This window comes from Podarcis erhardii (assembly GCF_964252035.2).
Source record: "Podarcis erhardii genome assembly, chromosome: Z".
Classification (NCBI taxonomy): domain Eukaryota; kingdom Metazoa; phylum Chordata; class Lepidosauria; order Squamata; family Lacertidae; genus Podarcis; species Podarcis erhardii.
In genome coordinates, this window is record NC_138504.1 from 42,249,753 (window position 1) to 42,271,250 (window position 21,498).

The 21,498-nt window shown below is 44.3% G+C and overlaps 2 protein-coding genes across 11 annotated transcripts in view; one reads left to right on the plus strand and one right to left on the minus strand.

Annotated features, from left to right (window-relative positions):
- SLC31A2 (solute carrier family 31 member 2) overlaps window positions 1–21,498 on the minus strand; it is an 833,895-nt gene that overhangs the window by 300,586 nt on the left and 511,811 nt on the right. The gene's annotated exons all lie outside the window — the stretch shown is intronic.
- The window catches only part of CACNA1B (calcium voltage-gated channel subunit alpha1 B), a 327,842-nt gene that overhangs the window by 90,529 nt on the left and 215,815 nt on the right, over window positions 1–21,498 (plus strand). For all 9 annotated transcript variants that reach the window (XM_081847405.1, XM_081847407.1, XM_081847400.1 and 6 more), the window contains exon 4: window positions 20,903–20,994. In XM_081847405.1, the coding sequence (XP_081703531.1) occupies window positions 20,903–20,994 (92 nt within the window). The remainder of the gene's footprint in view (window positions 1–20,902; window positions 20,995–21,498) is intronic.

Genomic DNA, 21,498 nt, shown 5'->3' on the forward strand with positions numbered 1-21,498 from the left:
AGACAGGTCAGTGATCCTTTTATTTCCGAATGCATGTATTTCTGGTGCTAATCCAATAACAGACCAGATTTTAAATTTGCGAGGTTATCAGTTGCCTGGAGCAACCAACCCTCTTCTCCGTGGTTGAGAGAGATCCGTCATAGGAAACAACCTGCAAAAACATTATGGAAGATGATACCTCATTGTTGACTTTCTTCAAGCCACAATGGTGGGAAGCCAATTAAATAAATTGGCTTGCAATTGTTGAGGCTGCCAGAATAACAAAACTGGATGGATGGAATCTAGGCTTGCTTCTGAATTTGACATCCAGGACTCCACTTCCTTTGGAGGAGGAGAGGCCATGGCAGGAGAACATCTGCTTTGCATGTAAGAGGTCCCAGCTTCAGTCCCCAGCATCTCTAGGTAAAGGTAAAGGCAAAGGGACCCCTGACCATTAGGTCCAGTCGCGGATGACTCTGGGGTTGCGGCACTCATCTCGCTTTATTGGCCGAGGGAGCCGGCGTACAGCTTCCAGGTCATGTGGCCAGCATGACTAAGCCACTTCTGGCGAATCAGAGCTGCTCATGGAAACGCCGTTTACCTTCCCGCCAGAGTGGTACCTATTTATCTACTTGGACTTCGTGCTTTCAAACTGCTAGGTTGGCAGGAGCTGGGGCCAAGCAACGGGAGCTCACCCCATCACGGGGATTCGAACTGCCGACCTTCTGATTGGCAAGCCCTAGGCTCTGTGATTTAACCCACAGTGCCACCTGCTGTGAAACTGTCTGAATCTGGAGAGCCAGTGCCAGTCAGTTTCAACACTACTATGCTAATTCCCCCAGTAAAGTTGACTGAGCAGGATGAGATTTCTCCAGCTGCTTATCACTTAGGCATGGTAGAATAGGCATGCCTCTCTAAGGCCCTGGGCATCAGAGCTGTCTTGGCTCTATAAAATGATGCAGGGACATCTTGGCAGTGGGCTGGTGCCCATTGGGGCAAGGCTGGTCAGAAGTTGCAGGACCACAGAAAGCTCCCAGTAAGCACTTCCTCAGTCAACACGTGGGAGCAAACTGAAGCCCTTCCAGCCTCTGTCTCTAGACTACTTTTTCTAGGTTCCAGCTGCTGGTGGAGAACTTCAGGGCCTTGAAGAGCCAGCCCTCTGGCCTGAAGACAGGCACTCCTCCTCAATTCTATTGCCTCCCTACTGTTGCGCTCCCTGCTCTGCTGGACCAGTGAAATACAGTGGGAGGCATCTGGTTCCTCAGGGAAAGGTAGCCACAAGTGTTTGGCCTGTGGCCCTACAGACTGGTGGTCTGGGATGTTCTTCATGGGACTTCTGTCTGGCAGCCTCAAGTGTAGTAGCCCTCTGACCTCCAGCAGCTGGCTCAGAGCCCTGAACTTGATCCAACTCTTTTGCTGGTGCCTCTTGCAGCCTCTGATTTTGTGTCCAGATTGCTGCTGGATTCAGGGGTAATGGCAGGTGCTGCCTCTACTGCAGAAGGTGATATATCGTCATTATGGCTAGTTGGCATTGATAGCCTTATTCTCCATTAATTTGTCTGGTCTTTGAACTCAGTAGTCATCACCACATCTTGTGGTAGCGAGTTCCATAGTTTAACTATGTGCTGTGTATGAAGAAGTATTTTCTTTGGTCTGTCCAGAATTTCTGCACAATACATTGAGGGCTGCTGTGTTGTTGCTGTTGGTTAATGTATTTATAGGCCACCCAAGTTGTGATTCAAGGTGGCTTACAACATTTAAAAACATCAATTATAAAATATAGAAAAACAAACTAGAGGAAAACAGTGATTAAAGTGTATCTGAACACATTTAGAACCAGCAATTAAAAGACATCTTGCCCAGATAGCAGCCCAGTTAGTGCTCAGCATCAACTGCACCTTAGCTGTCAAAAGCCTGTCTGCAGAGGAAGGTGGGAAACTGCCTGTGGAAGGATAGCAAAGAAGGAGCCAGTCTAACCTATTGTGGGAGGGAATTCAACAATCTGGGAGCAGCCACAGAAAAAGACCCTCTCTTGTGTCACCATCAACTAAGCTCCTGATGTTGATGGAACCTAGAGTGGGTGCTAAGCCATGGATCTCAACACCCAAGGAGGTAGCCTGGGCCCAAGCCATATAGATATATATTAGTCATTTCTACCAAGGTGATACATTTTCACCTGCTTTGTCCATGACATTTCAACCAAAGGAGCAGTTTTCTCCAGAACACCCCAACTGAGATCACAGTGGAGCCACAATGGAACAGCACCAGCAGGCCACATTGTTCAGGCCGTGTCCTCCGTGTGTGAGCATGTTGGAGAGAGATGGTTTCTTCCTCCTTTTCAGCTGTTTCCAAGGGTTACCAGAAGGGAGAAATCTCTGTGATAATGAAAAATGAGAGGAAAGCAAAATGACAAAGCAAATGTCAGAATTGCTTGCTGTGGAAATGAGATGTTCCTCCACCTTGCTCCAGGCGTACACTTCATGCTCTTAGGAATGTACCATTTCCAAAAGCCATGCTCTGTTCTGCAGGGATCTCCAGTTAGCCTTGGATCATGCTTGAAAGTCTCTGTTTTTGGTGAGAGTTGGGATGAAGTTCCCCAATGATCTCTTCCCCTTTAAGGGGATCAGGACGGAAGGTCCATCTAGTCCAGCATTCTCTTCTCACATGCCACAATGGGAAGTCCACAAGCAGGACCTGAGTGTGATTCCCAGCAACTGGCATTGAGAGACATCCACCCTCTGACAGTAATCATGGCTATTAGCCATTGAGAACTTTATCATTCCCAAATTTGCCTAATCTTCTTTGAAAGCCATCCTGGTTGGTGGCCATCATTACCTCTTGTGTTAGCAAAGTCCATACAGGCCATGATCATTTTAGGCACGTCCCATTGATGCATGATCACCAATGCACAGATCCTTTTGGACCCAAAAGAGGGTGGGATGTGGAAGGGCAAAATGGGGCAGGGTACGAGAGGGGCTGGAAACAGAATCCCAGTGGGAAATGGTCACTATCCTGACTATTCCAAGGTTCTGCTCTGATTCCTAGAAAACTTTTCCTTATCCACTTTCTCATCATGAATAATTTTATATAACTCTATCACTACCCCCCCCCATCTCTAAACTAACTAAATCCCTAATGTGGTAACATTCGCTGATGGGGAAGTTGCTCCAATACCTTGATCACTTTTGGTCGACCTTTTCTGAACCCCAAACAAGGAAATGGGGCAACACTTGCTGAATCCAGTGATTAGAAGTGTCTAGCAGGGTGGCGCTGTGGGTTAAACCACTGAGCCTAGGATTTGCCGATCAGAAGGTTGGCGGTTCAAATCCCCACGACGGGGTGAGCTTCCATTGCTCGGTCCCAGCTCCTGCCAACCTAGCAGTTCGAAAGCACGTCAAAGTGCAAGTAGATAAATAGGAAAGGTAAACAGCATTTCCATGTGCTGCTCTGGTTCGCCAGAAGCGGCTTAGTCATGCTGGCCACATGACCTGGAAGCTGTACGCTGGCTCCCTCGGCCAATAAAGCCAGATGAGTGCCGCAACTCCAGGGTCGGCCACGACTGCACCTAATGGTGAGGGGTCCCTTTACCTTTTTAGCACTCAGCTTAACACCCCAGGCAATGATTACATGCTAACACTTACTGGCTCCAGGGGTTATAAAAGCCTGGCACCCACAAACTCATAACAATTTACAAATATCTGTATTTTGTTGGAAGAATGTATACAAAATAGGGCTCTGCATGGCCTGATCTGATACTTTGGCTCATCCCCAACCCAACCCATATATCTCTTCCCTTCATTCTTAACCAGGGTTTTAAACCTTTAAAATACATGCATTTGGGAGGGGGTGAGGGCTGAAGGAGGAACTTCATTCAGTTCTGTTGGGGGGCTACTTCACCAATGGAGATCATACTTCACCTATGGGGATCATGAAGCAGATCCCTGCAGAGACCAGAACTGATCCTTCTGTTCACCAGTTGAGGCTGCCTGCCTCTCCTCCCCCCTGCCCCTGCCAACCCACCTTCTGACATTCCTACATTGCTCCAGGTAATTGCTCCTCAGCTTGGAGTGATCTGGGACTGTCTAAACCAAATCCATTGGAAGCCTGCATTGGTCTGAACTTGGCTGTTATGATTCAGCACCTGGCCTTTGACTGGATTGATTGCATACGTGCATACAAAATTCACGGATGTAAGAAAAGGAACCATCAGTAGCCTCTTTGGGCAAGCAGGGCTGAAATGTGGGGCTGGCCCTGGAGAGAGGAAATGCAAGTGTGTGTGTGTGTGTGTGTGTGTGTGTGTGTGTGTGTGTCTTGCAGCATTCCAAGTATCCAGACAGCCTTCTTCCTGGCAGCTCTCAGTTACCTTACAACAGGGTTAGCTCATTCCTAATAGCCTGGAAGAGATTACTGCAGAAAGTCTGGAAAGGATGAGTATGTAGTAGGTTTTGACCTGCTGCTGCTATTTTACCATGGAGTTCACTGCTGGAAAGCTGAGATTTTGCTTTCATTTCTATACACTCTGGAAGTGCTGAGCTTAAAGCAAAAGTAACCACTAAAACCCACACAAGTGAATAAACAAATGAAGCAAAACTTTCTGGCACCCTTCATCAAGCCTACAAGTCCCCATCACTGCCCCCAAGCCAGCCACAATGGGAATTTGTCACCCGAAATATTGGGAGGGCACTGGTTTGGTGAAGGATGTTTTGGGGATGCTTTCTTTCTTTTTCTTCTATTTTGCCAAGGATAACACTGGTGATTACATTGCTATCACTGGACCTTCAGCTTGGTGGGATGGCTCAATGGTTTTTCAGGAAGCGAATGCCATCGGCTAAAAAGCATGTTTGGTTTGCTCACTGTTACTTCCCCACTGCTGCCTGCTTGCTTGCATTTCCTCTCTCCAGGACCAGCTCCATGTTTGATCTTGCCTACACCAAGGGGCCTCTGATGGTCCCTGTTCTTACACCAGTATATTTTGTGTGGTATGCATTTTTTTTTAGCAAAGTGACATCATTTGTGTATTGTCTGATATATGGATTGGAACATAATTATCCTTCAGATTGCACCAAAATGCATTAAACAACCCTGTGTAGTTTGGGATGGACTATGTCTAGAGAGGCACGTGGGTGGCGCTGTGGGTTAAACCACAGAGCCTAGGACTTGCCGATCAGAAGGTCGGCAGTTCGAAGCCCTGTGACGGGGTGAGCTCCCGTTGTTTGGTCCCTTCTCCTGCCAACCTAGCAGTTTAAAAGCACGTCAAAGTGCAAGTACATAAATAGGTACCGCTCCGGCAGGAAGGTAAACGGTGTTTCCGTACGCTGCTCTGGTTCGCCAGAAGTGGCTTAGTCATGCTGGCCACATGACCCGGAAGCTGTATGCCGGCTTCCTTGGCCAATAAAGCGAGATGAGCGCCACAACCCCAGAGTCGTCCGTGACTGGACCTAATGGTCAGGGGTCCCTTTACCTTATGTTTAGAGAGGCATACATTGAGTTAAAATATGCATAGGAATGAATGGCTGGCAGATGATTGCTCAAATAGTTTTTGATGGCTGATAGCTGGTGAATACACCACACACATATCAGGATGTCTGTAGGTGCAGTGGTACCCTTAAGATATTCATATGGCGCTGGATGGGTCTCTGAACTATCTCCATCCACTGCCTCCCTTGGTCATGCAGTGATGAGTACACAGAACTGAAGGAGGAAGTGGGAAGAGTGATGCTCTTTCCTCAAACACTTTTCAGCTTTATATACATTTCAAGACTCATGATTAATTTTACCCAATTTAACTTTTGGCACTTCAAAAAGTGAAGTGTGTGAGTGCACACTTTATCTTTCTGTGCCTGTGGGAGGCTAATTTGGGGGTGGAGGGAGAAAAGTCCCCCAGGGCCTAAAATGTTTGAAAACCCTTGCTCCACATGCTTGAGCGCTTGTGCGTGTGGACTCTAGAAATTGTTTTCTACCAGAATTTGCTTATGTTAAATTTACATAGCAATTGGACTGTGCATGTTCTTTATTAAGCATTTGTTCTGATTTGTTTGTGTGTGGAGCTTACATGGCAGAAAGCTGAATTGACCCAGTTTGCTTGCATGGTGGTTCTGTGTCTTCCCATTAGTCATTTTGTTCACCCCACACTTTTTCAGTGCGTTTCCCCATCATTTTCCTCACCACAAATACATCAGTTTCTTTTAAAAAGTGGGTTTGTTGCACTAGGGCAACAGAGCATTTTAATTCACATTAATTGCACAAAACTATGTTTCCGGTACCGTATATGACTGAATTTGGCCTGTAAACAATGGAGGCACCCTGTGTCTCTAAAATAACAACAACCCCCATCTTTATACTTCTGCAGAGTTTCTTTATGCTGAAGGAAACGTGTTGGGTGGAAGACTCCCCCCCCCCCATTCCACCACATCAGAGTGAGATGAATGGTTGTTGTACGTTTTTTATCTCTGATCTTGGGGGAACAGAATACAAAATACTGTAGCAAACATGTGGGCTTGCCTGCTTCAGTGATTCTGTTGGTCATCACAGTTTTGCTGCAGAACAAATGCCATCCTCTGAGAGCAGGTTCAGCAGTTGTGTGTTAAAATCTACAGAATGGGAAGATCTCTTCACAGGCAAATCTCTCAACAGTTCCCACTGAGAAAGCAAATTTGAATGTCTGCTTTTTGCTTTCCTGGGATGCACCAACAGCAGGTATTTAACTGTAACATAGCCATGGTTTGCTAGCTCGCTTTTTAAAGTGGTGTGTACATGGAAAGGGTGCATGCAGATGGCATTCAGTGGTACCTCAGGTTAAGTACTTAATTCGTTCCGGAGGTCCGTACTTAACCTGAAACTGTACTTAACCTGAAGCACCACTTTAGCTAATGGGGCCTCCTGCTGCTGCCGCCCCTCCAGAGCACGATTTCTGTTCTCATCCTGAAGCAAAGTACTTAACCTGAAGCATTATTTCTGGGTTAGCAGAGTCTGTAACCTGAAGCGTATGTAACCTGAAGCGTATGTAGCCTGAGGTACCACTGTACTTCATCTGGAAAGATTGGTAGGTGGAGCTGGGAAGCAACTGATGTTCGTGATTAGGGGTGGGCGAATCTGCCAATCTCAGTTTATCTCCATTTCTCATTATTCTAATCTTAAATGCTCCACATTTCCACATCAGTTTGCATTTTTTTAAAATTCTTCATGACAATGAATCATTAATGAGCTGAAGACGTTGTTAAACAAATTCATAGGCCGCCTCACCTCACATCATAGAGGCAATGAAGCAGCGTACATGATAAAAACAGAGATAAAGAAGAGAAAGAGAAGCTCTAAGAACAATAAAATGAATTCAACACACTCTAGAACAAGAGATCACCTTACACCCTATATGCCCACTCGACTTCCTTCTCTCTGTGGAACTCACACTGCTACAAGTGCCACACGTTCTGCATTGCTAAGAGCTTGTTCTTTTATTGTGGAACTCTCAGCCTCTCAACAACAGGCAAACACCTTCATTGTGCTCTTTTTGGAGTCTGCTAAAGTTTTGCCAAGCCTCTCTAGACATGCAGAATGTTGACATGTGTTTTAATCTGCTTTTAAGCTTATCATTGATTAAGATTTTTTAAAAAAACATTTAAAGTTGTTGTTTATAACTGATTTCTTTTTTAAACTGATGGTTTTATTGTTTAATTCTATTTTGCAAACTTCTTTGAAATTTTATTATAACCAAGCAATTTATAAATCTCTAAAAAAACCTGTCTATGAAAGCTCTAAAGAGGGTGAAATGATTTAATCAGATATCAAATTAATTTCCCATAAATGATTAGGTAATACCTCAGAGAAAGCCTTCCTAAACAACAAAAGTCTTCAGTGGGCATATGAACATGCTAGGCAGTGGGTTAGCCTTGTCCATTGATTTCAGTGTGTCTACTCTGAGCTCCGAGTAGAACTAACACAGATTACCACCCTAAGTGAAAATCACAAAACATATAATTGAGATAAAATCAGTTAAAATTAACCATAAATCTGAAAATTTACTTAAAATGCCTGAAATGATGATGATGATGATGATAATGGTGGTCTTCACAAAGTCTTTATAGCTCAACAGGGAGTGGGCCTGTTTGATCTCAGCCAGGAAGGAGTACCACAGAATCAGGCCTACAATACTGAATGCACAGCTCCTGGTGGATATAAGCTGTGCATCCAAGCCATGGGGGCCCTCCAGTGACAAAGATTGATCCAAGAACATCCAAGAACAGGATGGGTCCAAGATATTTTGGCACCTGAGATAAACCACAATATGGCACTTACCCCTGGCCTGGGGCGAGGCAAGATTTACACCAGAAACAAGTGGGGAATAACAATCAACATCAGGAACAAGGGTGGGAGGAGACCAGCAGTGCCTTTTGTTTGCAAAGAGGCCACTTTAGAGGCAGCAATGGGACCATCAGAAGCCAACATAGTAGCAGCAGAGGACAGTGCATTCCTTGGAGGCCAGTTTGCTTGGAGTTATATACCACATATATAACATCTTCAAGAAATTTTCCTTTAGTGTATAACAGGCCATAAATTTCCATTATTCCGTAATTTTTCCCATGCTGACAACTGGATATTCTTACCAAAAAATTTTGCCCACTTAATCATTACTTCTTTCGTCTCTTCATCTTTCACCTCCCACTCTAAAAGAAGCTTGTACATTCTAGATATTACTCTTATTTTGTATTAATTCTTTATCCAATTTTGATTCTTCTGTTGCAAAACTTTTTTTCCTGTCTGTCTTAAAAACCTCATTTAATTGGTAACATTGTAGCCAGTCTGTTAGGTTATGTCTGATTTCTTCGAATTTTTTCACTTTCAATTGATTATCTTCTTCTAATAGTTACAGATAGGTAGCCGTGTTGGTCTGCCATGGTCAAAACAAAATAAAAAAATTCCTTCCAGTAGCACCTTAAAGACCAACTGAGTTAGTTCTAGGTATGAGCTTTCGTGTGCATGCACACTTCTTCAGATACACTGAAACAGAAGTCACCGGACCTTTCTATATAGTGAGAAGGTGGGGAGGGGTATTACTCAGAAGGGTGGTGGGAATGGGTGATTGGCAGATAGCTGCGATGAGCCTGTTGACGACTCTTAACGACTGCAATAGGTCTAACAGGAAAAAGCAAGGGGTGAGAAGGTGAAAAATGGCTTTGTCATGTATAATGAGATAAGAATCCAATGTCTTTATTCAAACCAGGTCTCTCCATAGTTTTAAGTTTGGTGATAAGTTGCAATTCAGCAGCTTCTCTTTCCAGTCTATTTCTGAAATTCCTTTGTAATAGAACAGCTACTTTGAGATCTTGTATAGAATGTCCTGGGAGATTGAAGTGTTCTCCTACTGGTTTTTCTGTCTTGTGGTTCCTGATGTCGGATTTATGTCCATTTATTCTTTGGCGTAAGGTCTGGCCTGTTTGTCCAATATAGAGAGCTGAAGGACACTGTTGGCATTTTATGGCATACACAATGTTAGACGATGAGCAATTAAATAGTCCCGAGATGGTATGTGTGATGTTGTTGGGGCCAGTAATGGTGTTGTCCGGGTGTATGTGGCAGCAAAGTTGGCATCTGGGTTTATTGCAGGCTCTGGTGCCAGTGTCCGTGTTAGGTCTGGTTGTAGTATTATTGTGGGTTAGGAGTTGTTTAAGACTGGGTGGCTGTCTGTAGGCAATGAAAGGTCTTCCTCCCAGAGCTTGAGAAAGAGAACTGTCATTGTCCAGGAGAGGTTGTAGATCTCTGATGATGCGTTGTACTGTTTTAACTTGGGAGCTGTATGTGATGACTAGAGGTGTTCTGTTATTTTCTTTTTTGGGTCTGTCTTGCAGCAAGTTCTCTCTGGGTATCAGTCTGGCTCTGTTGATCTGTTGTCTAACTTCATCTGCTGGGTATTTTAGTTCTAAAAAGGTTTGCTGTAGATCTCTTAGGTGAGAGTCTCTGTCTGTAGAATTGGAGCAGATGCGGCTGTAACGTAGTGCCTGGCTATATACAATAGACTGTTTGGTATGTTTGGGATGGTAGCTAGAGGCATGTAGATATGTTTGTCGGTCAGTTGGTTTACGGTATAAGGTGGTGTCTATGCGCCCATCCTGTATTTTTATAGTAGTGTCCAAAAAATGTATTTCTTGCATAGATTGATTCATTGTTAGGTTGATGGTGGGGTGAAAATCATTGAATTTCTGGTGGAAGGTGTCCAGGGTCTGTTGACCATGTGTCCATATGATAAAAATATCATCAATGTATCGCAGGTACAAGAGAGGTTTGAGTGGGTAGGAGTTTAGGAAACGTTGTTCTAAATCCGCCATGAAGATGTTGGCATACTGTGGGGCCATGCTTTTTCCTGTTAGACCTATTGCTATTTTTCCTGTTAGACCTATTGCAGTCGTTAAGAGTCGTCAACAGGCTCATCGCAGCTATCTGCCAATCACCCATTCCCACCACCCTTCTGAGTAATACCCCTCCCCACCTTCTCACTATATAGAAAGGTCCGGTGACTTCTGTTTCAGTGTATCTGAAGAAGTGTGCATGCACACGAAAGCTCATACCTAGAACTAACTCAGTTGGTCTTTAAGGTGCTACTGGAAGGAATTTTTTTATTTTCTTCTTCTAATAGGTCTTTGTACGTGGCCTAGTTTGTTTCCATATTTTTTCTTTTCACTGCAATGGCAGAGGGGATAGCCACCAGGTTTTTTTGTTTTTGTTTTGTTCCAATAAATCTTTATACTTCTCATATATCTTATATAGTGGCTTCCTTATATGATTCAGGAAGCCTCTATGAATTTTAACTTTTTCACATCCCAGGTAGGCACGCCACCCAAAGCGATTATCTAAACCTTCCAAATCTAGTAAATCTGAGTTCTGCTATGTTATCCATTCTTCTAGCCAACATAAGCAAGCCGATTCGTAATAAAGTTTCTGGTCTGGCAGTGCAAATCCCCCTCTGTCTTTACTGGCTATTGTGTTTAATTCTAGGTTTTGCATTGCCAGATAAACCTCGATAAGTCTTTCTGCCATGTCTTGAAGCATCCCATCCCCCCTATCACCGGGATCATGTGAAACATGAACATCATCTTTGGGGGCACATTCATTTTTATTGTGGATACTCTCCCCCAAAGTGACAGGTTCAGCCTGTTCCATATTTCTAAATCCATTTTCATTTCCTTCCATATCTTTGTATCATTATCGCTGAATAAATTACTGTTTTTAATTGTGAGCCAGATTCCCAAGTATTTGACCTTGTTAACTATTGTCAGACCCGAAATTATTTGCAATTCTTCTTTCTCTTGTGCTTCCATATTTTTTGCCAACAGTTTGGTTTTATTTATAGTTATTTTAAATCCCCCCACCTTCCCAAATTCATAAATTTTTGGTAAACTTTCAGCTGAGTTTTCGGTAGTTGTTATAAGATCATCCACGAAGGCCTTTATTTTGTAAGATTTGCTACCCAGTACTGTTCCTTTTATTTCTGGGTCTTTCTTATTGCGATTGCCAGTGATTCTACCACCATAATAAACAATAGAGGTGACCGTGGGCAACCTTTCCTAGTTCCTTTCATTATTTTAAAACCTTCTGTTATTTCATTATTTATAATCAATTTCGCTCTCTGATTTTGACATAGTGTCTCTATGCCAGTACAGTGGTACCTCGGGTTACAGACGCTTCAGGTTACAGATGCTTCAGGTTACAGACTCTGCTAACCCAGAAATAGTACCTCGGGTTAAGAACTTTGCTTCAGAATGAGAACAGAAATCGCGCTGCGTTGGCGCGGCGGCCCCATTAGCTAAAGTGGAACCTCAGGTTAAGGACAGTTTCAGGTTAGGAATGGACCTCTGGAACAAATTAAGTTCTTAACCCGAGGTACAACTGTACTGAACGTCTTCCCCAAACCTGTAATTTCTATGGTTTTTTCATATAGCTCTAGGATACATTATCGAAAGCTTTTTCGGCGTCCACGAACATCAAAATCACTTTTTGGGTTGTTCTCATCTTTAGATATTCTCCAAAGTGTTGTTTACTGAGCTAGAATGTGTCCTCAAACTGATAGTGCTTCTTGGGTGGATGATAGAGGTGGCCATATAGTAGAAAGTAGTCCAGTGTACAAAGTTAAAAGGTGTCACAACCTTGGATGAATGCTTGTACTTTGGATCTTTGAAAAGGCTATGCAAATGTTAAATCCTACTATTGATATTGTGTTGCATTGTGACAGAAGACTTTGTGGGTGAAAAAAACCTTGTGGGTAAATGCAGACAACCAGACTGAAAGAGTCTTTGGGCAAATGAAGCTGAATAGAGTTAGGGCAGAGAAGAAATAAGGAAAATGGCATTGTGAAGAACAGTGCTGAACGTGCAAGAATACAAATAAGTTTGCCACAAGTGTAGAAAATTGGTGGTGCTTTTCAATGTGGAAATGAACACAGAATGAGGTACAGTTTTTTCAGCACAGCTCTCTGTGGAGCCCATTCAGGATGGCTACAATACATTTGCTGAAGTAGCTTTGCTGCAAATTGGTATTCATCTTCCTATGTCAATTCGCACAAACCAAAGCAACTGGTAAATTAGAATGCAGGCTGTCTCTAAAACCTTCAGTTACCCACCAAGAGTAACCAAGAGGTAATTTTGCCTGACTGAAGCAATTTTTGGAAATAAGAAACTGAATCTGAGAGTGTAAAGGGCTTTTACTGTAGCTCAGTCAATTGGGGTATCGGCCTGTTTAAGTTTTGAAAACACTCTAGGCTACAAAACCAAACCCAAAGACAATCTTTGTTCATTGAGAGTCTACAACCAAGGGAAGTGATGAGTCTGGAAGTGATTTAGAACACAGATGTTGAAATTAACAAACACTTTTTAAAAGTTGATATTTAGTTAGCCAAATATATAATAAAGCTAATATTTAGTTTGGCTCTTTAGATGTTGTTGGACTACAATTCCCAATCGCCAGGAATGATAGGAGTTGTTGTTGTTGTTGTTGTTGTTGTTGTTGTTGTTGTTGTTAGAATCATAGAATCATAGAATCATAGAGTTGGAAGAGACCACAAGGGCCATCGAGTCCAACCCCCTGCCAAGCAGGAAACACCATCAGAGTACTCCTGACATATGGTCGTCAAGCTTCTGCTTAAAGACCTCCAAAGAAGGAGACTCCACCACACTCCTTGGCAGCAAATTCCACTGTCGAACAGCTCTCACTGTCAGGAAGTTCCTCCTAATGTTTAGGTGGAATCTTTTTTCTTGTAGTTTGGAACCATTGCTCTGTGTCCGCTTCTCTGGAGCAGCAGAAAACAACCTTTCTCCCTCCTCTTTGTGACATCCTTTTATATATTTGAACATGGCGATCATATCACCCCTTAACCTCCTCTTCTCCAGGCTAAACATGCCCAGCTCCCTTAGCCGTTCCTCATAAGGCATCGTTTCCAGGCCTTTGACCATTTTGGTTGCCCTCCTCTGGACACGTTCCAGTTTGTCAGTGTCCTTCTTGAACTGTGGTGCCCAGAATTGTTGTTGTTGTTGTTGTTGTTGTTAATTCAGTTGTATACCATCCTTCATCTGTAGATCATAGGGCAGTTCACAACATAAAAATACAAAATGAAAACACAAAATACATTATAAAACAAGAACAAGTATGAACCAATAAACCCTTCACACAAACACAGTTAAAAGGCCATGGATTGTTTAATCAGCCCAACACCTAATTATAGAGGAATGTTTTTACCTGACACCTAAAGATATGTAATGAAGGCACCAGCCAAGGCTGCCCAGGGGAGAACAAGAAGACCAGGGAGAACGAGAAGGCACCAGCCAAGGCTGCCCAGGGGAGAACATTCCACAAATGGGGAGCTGCCACAGAAAAGACCTGTTCTTGTGTTGTCACCCTCCAGACCTCTCATGGAGGGAGTGCATGAAGAAGGGCCTCAGGCGATGATCACAGGGTCTGGGTCAGTTCATCTGGGGGCAGATTGTAGCTCAGCAACATCTGGAGGGCCAAAGGCTTCCCACTCCTGCAATAAAGTCAGCATCTGGAAGTGCATGGGCAGTGAATGCTGAAATCATAGAATTGTAGAGTTGGAAGGCACCCTGAAGATCCTCTAGTCCAACCCCCGGCAAGGCAGGAATATACACCTGTCCCAAGTGGGAATTAAACATGCAGCCTAGGTGTTAGCAGCACCACACTCTAACCAACTGAGCTATCCAGGCAGCTTAATTATCAGAAACCAAAATAATTCAACAAGATGATGCAGAATAGTAAAACACAAGATACTGCTGGGTACTGTCCAGGGTTCCATCCAGCCTGGAAAAAGGGGGACATAGTAGATATTTATAGAATTATGCAGGCTGTAGAGTACTGAGAAAGGGTTTTTTCCCTTTCTAGAGTACTAGAACCTAAGAGTTAAATGGTGGGAAATCAGGAGAGATATACAGTGGCATTGTTAATTTTTGGAATTTGGTCTTACATCAGGCAGGGATGGCTGCTAGCTTGGGTGGCATTTCAAGGGAAACCAGACAAATTCATGAAGGAGAAGGCTATCAGTGGCTACTAGCCATGATGACTATGTTCTGCCTCTATGGTTGGAGGCAGTAGAATCATAGACTTGCAGAGTTGGAAGGGACCCAAGGGTCATTTAGTCCAACCCCCTGCAATGCAGGAATCTCAGCTAAAGCATCCATCCAACCTCTGCTTAAAAACTTCCAAGGAAGGAGAGTCTACCACCTCCTAAGGGAGACCATTCCACTGTCAAACAGCTCTTACTGTCAGAAAGTTCTTCCTGATCTTTAGCTGGAATCCCCTTTCTTGAAGTCATTGGTTCAGGTCTACCCTCCAGAGCAGGAGAAAACAAGCTTTCTTCATATTTCATGTGATAACCCTTGAGATATTTGAAGATGGCTGTCATATCTCCTCTCAGTGTCTTTTTTCCTAGGCTAAATATACCCTGCTCCTTCAACTGTTCCTCATAAGGCTTGATTTCCAGACCCTTGATCATCTTGGTTGCCCTCCTCTGCACATGTTTCAGCTTGTCAACATCCTTCTTAAACTGCTGTGCCCAGAATTGGACACAGTTATTACAGGTGTGGTCTGACCATGGCAGAATAGAGCAGTACTATTACTTTCCTTGATCTGGACACTATACTTCTGTTGATGTATGATTCTGTACATGGCCCTGATTAGTCAGCAGCATATGTAGAGGTGGGCTGATTTCCCCTGTGATGTCAGAGACTGGTCCACAGAGACAGCTCCAGCCTTGAGAGGGCACTGGAAAAAGAGCCCCTCTGGAGCACTCCTTGGAAATAGTCTGTTCCACTGCCGAGCCTCTTACTGACAGAAAATTCTTCCTAATGTTTAGTGGGAATCTCCCCCCCCCCCATTTGAATTCATTCGTTCAGGTCCTACTCTCTTGAGCAGCTCCATCTTGCTCCTTCTTCCATGTGACAGCAAACCTTAAGATATTTGAAGATAGCTGTCATATGAAGTCTTCTCTTGCCCAGGCTAAACATATCCAACTCCTTCAGCTGTTCCTTGTAAGGCTTGATTCGCAGACCCAAATGCAATAAAGATAAATAAAATGAAGTGGCAGCTTGATCCAAGTGCTCAGCAGGCTATGTATCTTGGCTTTTACTGCACGAAGGAAGCAACTCAGGTTGCAGAACTGAATATCTAAATCTTTATTCCTCAGATTGGTGCGTCATAAAAAATAGGCCAAGGATAGAGGACACCACAGGTGGCAGGCAAGGCTGGGCAAGCTAAAACGTTGATCCAACAAGCTGCATTCCCCCCTGTGCCTAGCAAATGGGATTGTGTTTTGGACTGGGCGAGCAAGTGGAAACCCTTCTGGGAAGCCTGGACCTGACCTGTCTGCTTTGTCTATGGGCAAGCTCTCCCCCTGCTTCACCTGGACCCAATGGTGTCTCCTCAGGGCCCTAGATATATTCTTTTCTTTAAGCCAGGTAGGAGTTTGATTCAGCAGTGGGCCCTGCTATGGCATTGGGGCCATGGCACTATCCAAGTATTTCAGATGCTGGCACAGGCTTTGGATTCCCACCCTTTCCATTCCCTAGTTGTCTTCTTGTTTAATCCTCAGTGGCTTCTTAGTGGTTAGTTCTTTCTTACATTTGCTCCCCTCCAAGCATTCTTGTCATTTGGCTCCTTTGATCTCTTCCATGCTTCTTCATCTGGTGTGTGTGTGTGTGTGTGTGTGTATGTTCTCTAGCTATGTTCGCTTCTTGAAAGAGAGGCTCCAATGGGATCACTGGGGGGTGGGTAGGGGAGAAGGAAGCATGCTCCAATGAAAGGCAGCGCTCGAATGTGAATTTTACTGAGTTAGCAGAAGCCCTTTTGGTTAATTACTGCTCCCTTCTCCCTTGGGGACTGGCATTATTTTTCCCGTGAAGGAGTTCAGAGCGGCATCCCAGTGAGAGCTAGCTGTGAAGGAGCTGCCTCTTGTTATGCAGTCTGGCAGGAGTAATGGCATTAGCTCCCGGTAATAATCTGCAAAATGTTTTCCAAAAAAAGAGAGAAGTGCTTACTCTCATTTCATTTAAAGGTAAGGTGGATGAGGCTAATGGCAGATCAGCCAATTCCTGTTCCTTGTCAGTGATTGCATGCATTCTCGTTTGGGAAGGGCTTAGAGGTAGAGCATTTGCTTTGTAGGCAGAGGTGCCTAATTCAGCCCCCAGGTTTTCCAGGCAGGGCTGGGAATTTCCCCAATCTGAAATCTGGATCAGCTGCAGATCAGTGCAGGCAGTACTGAGATAGATGGTCCAAAGATCTGATTTAGTTTAAGGCAACTTCCTGCTTTGCACTATTCTTTTTCTGCAGGGGGAGGGGGGGGTGAAGGTTACTGGCAGAGCATTTTCTTTGCATGCAGAAGATCCCAGATTCAATCTCCAGCATCTCTGGGCTGGGGGCTGGGAATGTCCCCTTTCTGAAACCCCAGAGATCAACTTCCAGTCAGTGTAGGCAATATTGATTTCAATATACCAGTGGTAGGACTTGGTATAAGGCAGCTCCCTATGTTTGTCGATCCATTCTGCACCTTTAAAAAAAGCACCAAAATTGCATTTAAGTTGTGTTCTCTTTACCATAAAGTATGGCTAGATTGTCCTCTCATTGTTGTTTCTATCAGTTTCTCATTTTTCCAATCAGTGGCTGAGCACTTTCTTTGCATGTAGGAGATCCTGGCTTCCATCTCCAACATCCCCAGAAAGAACTGCCCCCAGTCTGAAACCCTGGAGTGTTTCTACCTTTCAGTGCGGACAGTAGAGAGCTCCTGTTTCCAATGAGCTAATGCACACAGGATCTGAGCATGAAGAACAGAGTGTCTCTCATGGATTGTGAACTTTGAAGGGAATATTTACTGAGACATTCCACAGGTGACTTAGGAGGCATTGGTATGAACACTGGCCAATATTATTCAGGGCTGACTTCATCATTTTCTGGTGTACTGAGTAGCTTCCCACTTCAAGCTGTGAGGAAGCCAATATTCTGCTCCAGGTGATGGCTCTAATGGAGTGTTCTGGTCAAGACAGGGTGTAGCATTCAGGATGGACAGCTCCATGTTGAGACACTTTAGAAGGGTGCTTCAGCAACAGATAACCCCAGGATGAGCAACCAAGCATTAAATAAGGCTGCAGCTCTGCCCCCCAGGGGGAGAGGGGGCATTGCCTGATTCAGCAGCCATAGGCTCCCACCATATAGGGGAAAACAATTGTTCCATTGGAGCTTCTCAACTGAAGTCCTCAGAAGATGGCAATGAGACCTCTTCAGACTAGAGAGGTGTTGACAGAATGGCCCCCTCCTGGATTAGGGCTGCTAAGGCAATGCAGACCATAATGACCATATTTTCTCATGCTGTCTGATTCTTCCACCAAGTCCACAGCCTTGTATTTTGAAGATGAAAAGTTGGACTCTGTGGCTGTGACATCTGGCTGCAAACATGTTTCAGGGAACATAAGAATCTGCCTTAAACTGATTCAGACCCATTGGCTCCTCTTGCTCAGCATTGTCTGCATTGTCCATATTGATTGGCAGCTGTTCTCCAGGGTTTCAGAAAGTATACCCTCCCAGCCCTACCTGAAGACACCAGGGACCTTCTGCATGCAAGGCACATGCTCTACCATTAGCTATGGTCCCTCAAACATAGTAAGATGCTTCATACTGTATCAAACCATTGGTCTATCCAGCTCAATATTGCTCACATTTAATAGCAACAGTTTCCCAGGTTTTCAGACAAGTCTTTCTCCTGCCCCCTGAGACTTTCTGCATGCCAAGCAGATGCTCTCCCACTGAACTATGGCCCTTCCCCATTTCGCTCTTGCGTCTCTGTAGTTGTGTCTGTTAAATCTAAACTTTGAGAGCTGATCAGCCTCCTTCACTGGCTCCTAAGTTTGGGTCCCTGGCAGAGAACAGCACAACTTCATCTCAAAAGCCACCAGAGACCAATTCTGTCATTGGTGAGAATATCTGATGATTAACTTTTCCAGTGAAGTGTTTGCTTCTGCCAGGCAACCGATGTTTTATAAATGAGCAATTAAAAGCAGGGAGGAAAGTGAGCAAGTGAGCTGGCGTGAGAATCTCAGAATGAGATGTCTGTCAGAGTGTGATCGTTACTGGTTCAAATGACTTTCAGTGGCTTGGGCTCGTGTTTTGGCAGCTCACGCTTTCCTATTCATTCTCTCCAGGTTCCTCCCCACCCCCGCTAAATATAATTGCTTCCATTTATGGTGTACATTTGATCCCAGTGGAAAACTAAACACTGAGCATCTCAGCTGCGGATGGGTGTCACGCTCCAAGGGGCTTGGCTGCTCACCTCTTCTATTCAAGTTCAAAAGTAGGGGTTAGGAACTTCAGGCCTGTGGGCCAAATGTGGCCCTCAGAATTTTCCCCAGACACACTGATTCCCAGCTTTACCAGCCCTGCTTCACATCATCCTTGTGTGTTTTTGCCTGGCGGGATGTGTCCTTGAACTCTGATAAAGTTTCTTCCTTGCTTGGATGGTGGGTAGAGTGGGGTGTGTATGTGCGTAGAAATCTTATAGTGCAAAGATAACATTTACATTTATTGACCTGCCCATTTTTACTTCTGGCCCTGCACACAATTGGCCCCTCCTTTTTTCCTAGGAGCATCACTGGAAGACTTCATGGGTGCCACTGTGTCCTTGGGCATTGGGTTGGTGACCCTGGTCTATATTTACCAGGAATTTTCCCTATTTTCTGGCACCTACCTGCTGGGTACATCACGGTTTCCCCTCCCACCACTTTCTGGAATTTTCATTCTGTGGAGTTCAACTCTCCTCTTTTGGCCTCTACAAGTCAGATATTTGAGAAACACACACACACTGAAACATGCATGAACATGGGGAGGAATATTGGCATCTTATTATACTGCTGCTGAAATACTTGCACTGGTTTCTAGTTAGCTACTGATGTTGGTGAGCAAGGTGTTGATGCTGGTGAGCAAAGCCCTATATAGCTTGGGACCAGGACACCTAAGGTAAGGTTACCAGATTTTTTTCAATGAACCTGGGGACACTTTTCAACTTCAATTGATTTTGTATGGGGACTGATTTGTAAATCTGGGGACTGTCCCTGGGAAACAGGGACATCTGGTAACCTTAACCTAAGAGATTGCTCACCACTTACATACCCAACCAATCACTGTGTTCTTCTGGAGAGGGCAGATATTATCCTATCAATAGGTCCATTCTGCATAATGCTGGAATCAGGCCTTTAGTGGTGGGCAACCAGTTTTCCTACCCTTGAAGTAGCGTTCTCAGTAATGCAGAACAATTATTAGTTGGGGACTGAGTAGCAGTCTTTGGCCTCACCAAAGTGATACCAGGCTGCCTCTGAAATGATGGATGAGCAAAGGTTCCAAAACTGGGGCCTGGCTTAAGGTGTTTATATATATAAGGAATATTGCATTAGTTTTCCTGATTACAGTATAATGCTAGTGCTTTTGTCCTGTTTTCTAACTCTCCTTTCACACTGCAGTGTCTGTTGCATTATGGACTTTTGACTGAAATAGTGGAATGTTGCATTCAATTTCATTCACATGTTGGGAGGGGGGATTTGTGATGCAACTTTTTGTCTGAAACAGTGGAATGTTGCATTCAATTTCATTCACATGTTGGGAGGGGGGATTTGTGATGCAACAACCAATGCCATTGGGAAATGTTGCTATTCCCTCACCCTTCTGTTCCCCCATGATTCCCCCATGAAAACAGCAGGAAAGAACTGTATGCCATCCCACCACCCCAAATTTTCATAGAATCATAACCTCTCCAACACCTGCTCTCAAGAGTTTGATCGGTCCAGACTTCTCCCAAACCCTTGTTTCCCCACCTACGCATGAGCTGAATTAAAATTTGAGCCAGCTCTTTCTGTCGGAAATTATTTCCTGATGTTTAGTTGGAATCTCCTTTCTTGTAATTGAAGCCATTGGTTTGAGTCCTAACCTCCAGAGCAGGGTAAAACACACATGCTCCGTCTTCCATGTGAAAGTCCTTGAGACATTGGAAGACGGCTATCACATCTCCTCTCAGTCTCCTCGTTTCCAGGCTAAACATACCCGGCTCCTTCAACCACTCCTCATAAAGCTTGGATTCCAGCTTTATTTTGTCACTTTATTCCCATAATCTTTTGGGGTTTATGGGGTTGCCAGTGGATTTTTTTTCCTGGAAACGATTAACGTGGAAATGAGTGCTGAACTTCCATTATATTCCACTAGAGTTCTGAAGGTGGCTTTTGCATTGTGTGGAAGCAGAAATTAACAGTTAGGGAAACATCAGGAAGACAGAATAAACTGCTTTGTGCATGCAGCTTTAGTGAGCCAGTCGGCTCCAGTGGTTTAGGGCTTTTATTCAGAGCCCTGAAAACTCTCATCTTAACACAATTTCTTTCTTTCTCTCTCCTTCTCCCATTAGGATTCTGGCTACTGCTGGGGCTCAGTTTGACTTGCGGACGTTGAGAGCTGTCCGAGTACTGAGGCCGCTGAAGCTTGTATCAGGAATCCCAAGTGAGTACAATATGACTTCCATGTCCAACTTTTGCCTCTGGCTCCCCACCAGGGTGTGTCCCACTCAAGGTTGCTCAGAAGGGGGTGCAGCCCTTGAGCCAAAAAAGGCTTTCTCAGCCCTGACTTTTGCCAAGAGCTAGGGAATCTTTAGTCCTCCAGATTCTGCTGAACTACAACTCCCATCATCCCAAGCCATCAACTTTGCTTACTGGGGCTTATGTCTGGCCCTCCAGACATTGCTGAACTGCAACTTCCATCAATATAATACCAAATAATTATGGGAGCAGTAGCTTGTTGAGGGTGTTGAGAGTTGTTGGAGACCTCTATCCTCCACACAGAGCTACAATTCCCACAGTAGTTTAACAGTTGACCCCTCTTCACAGAGAACTCTGGGATTTGTAGCTCTGTGAGGGGAATGGGGGGATGTTCCTAACTCTTAGCACCCTTAACAACTTACACCTCCCAGCATGCTTTGGGGGAGCCATGATTGTTTAAAGTGGTATC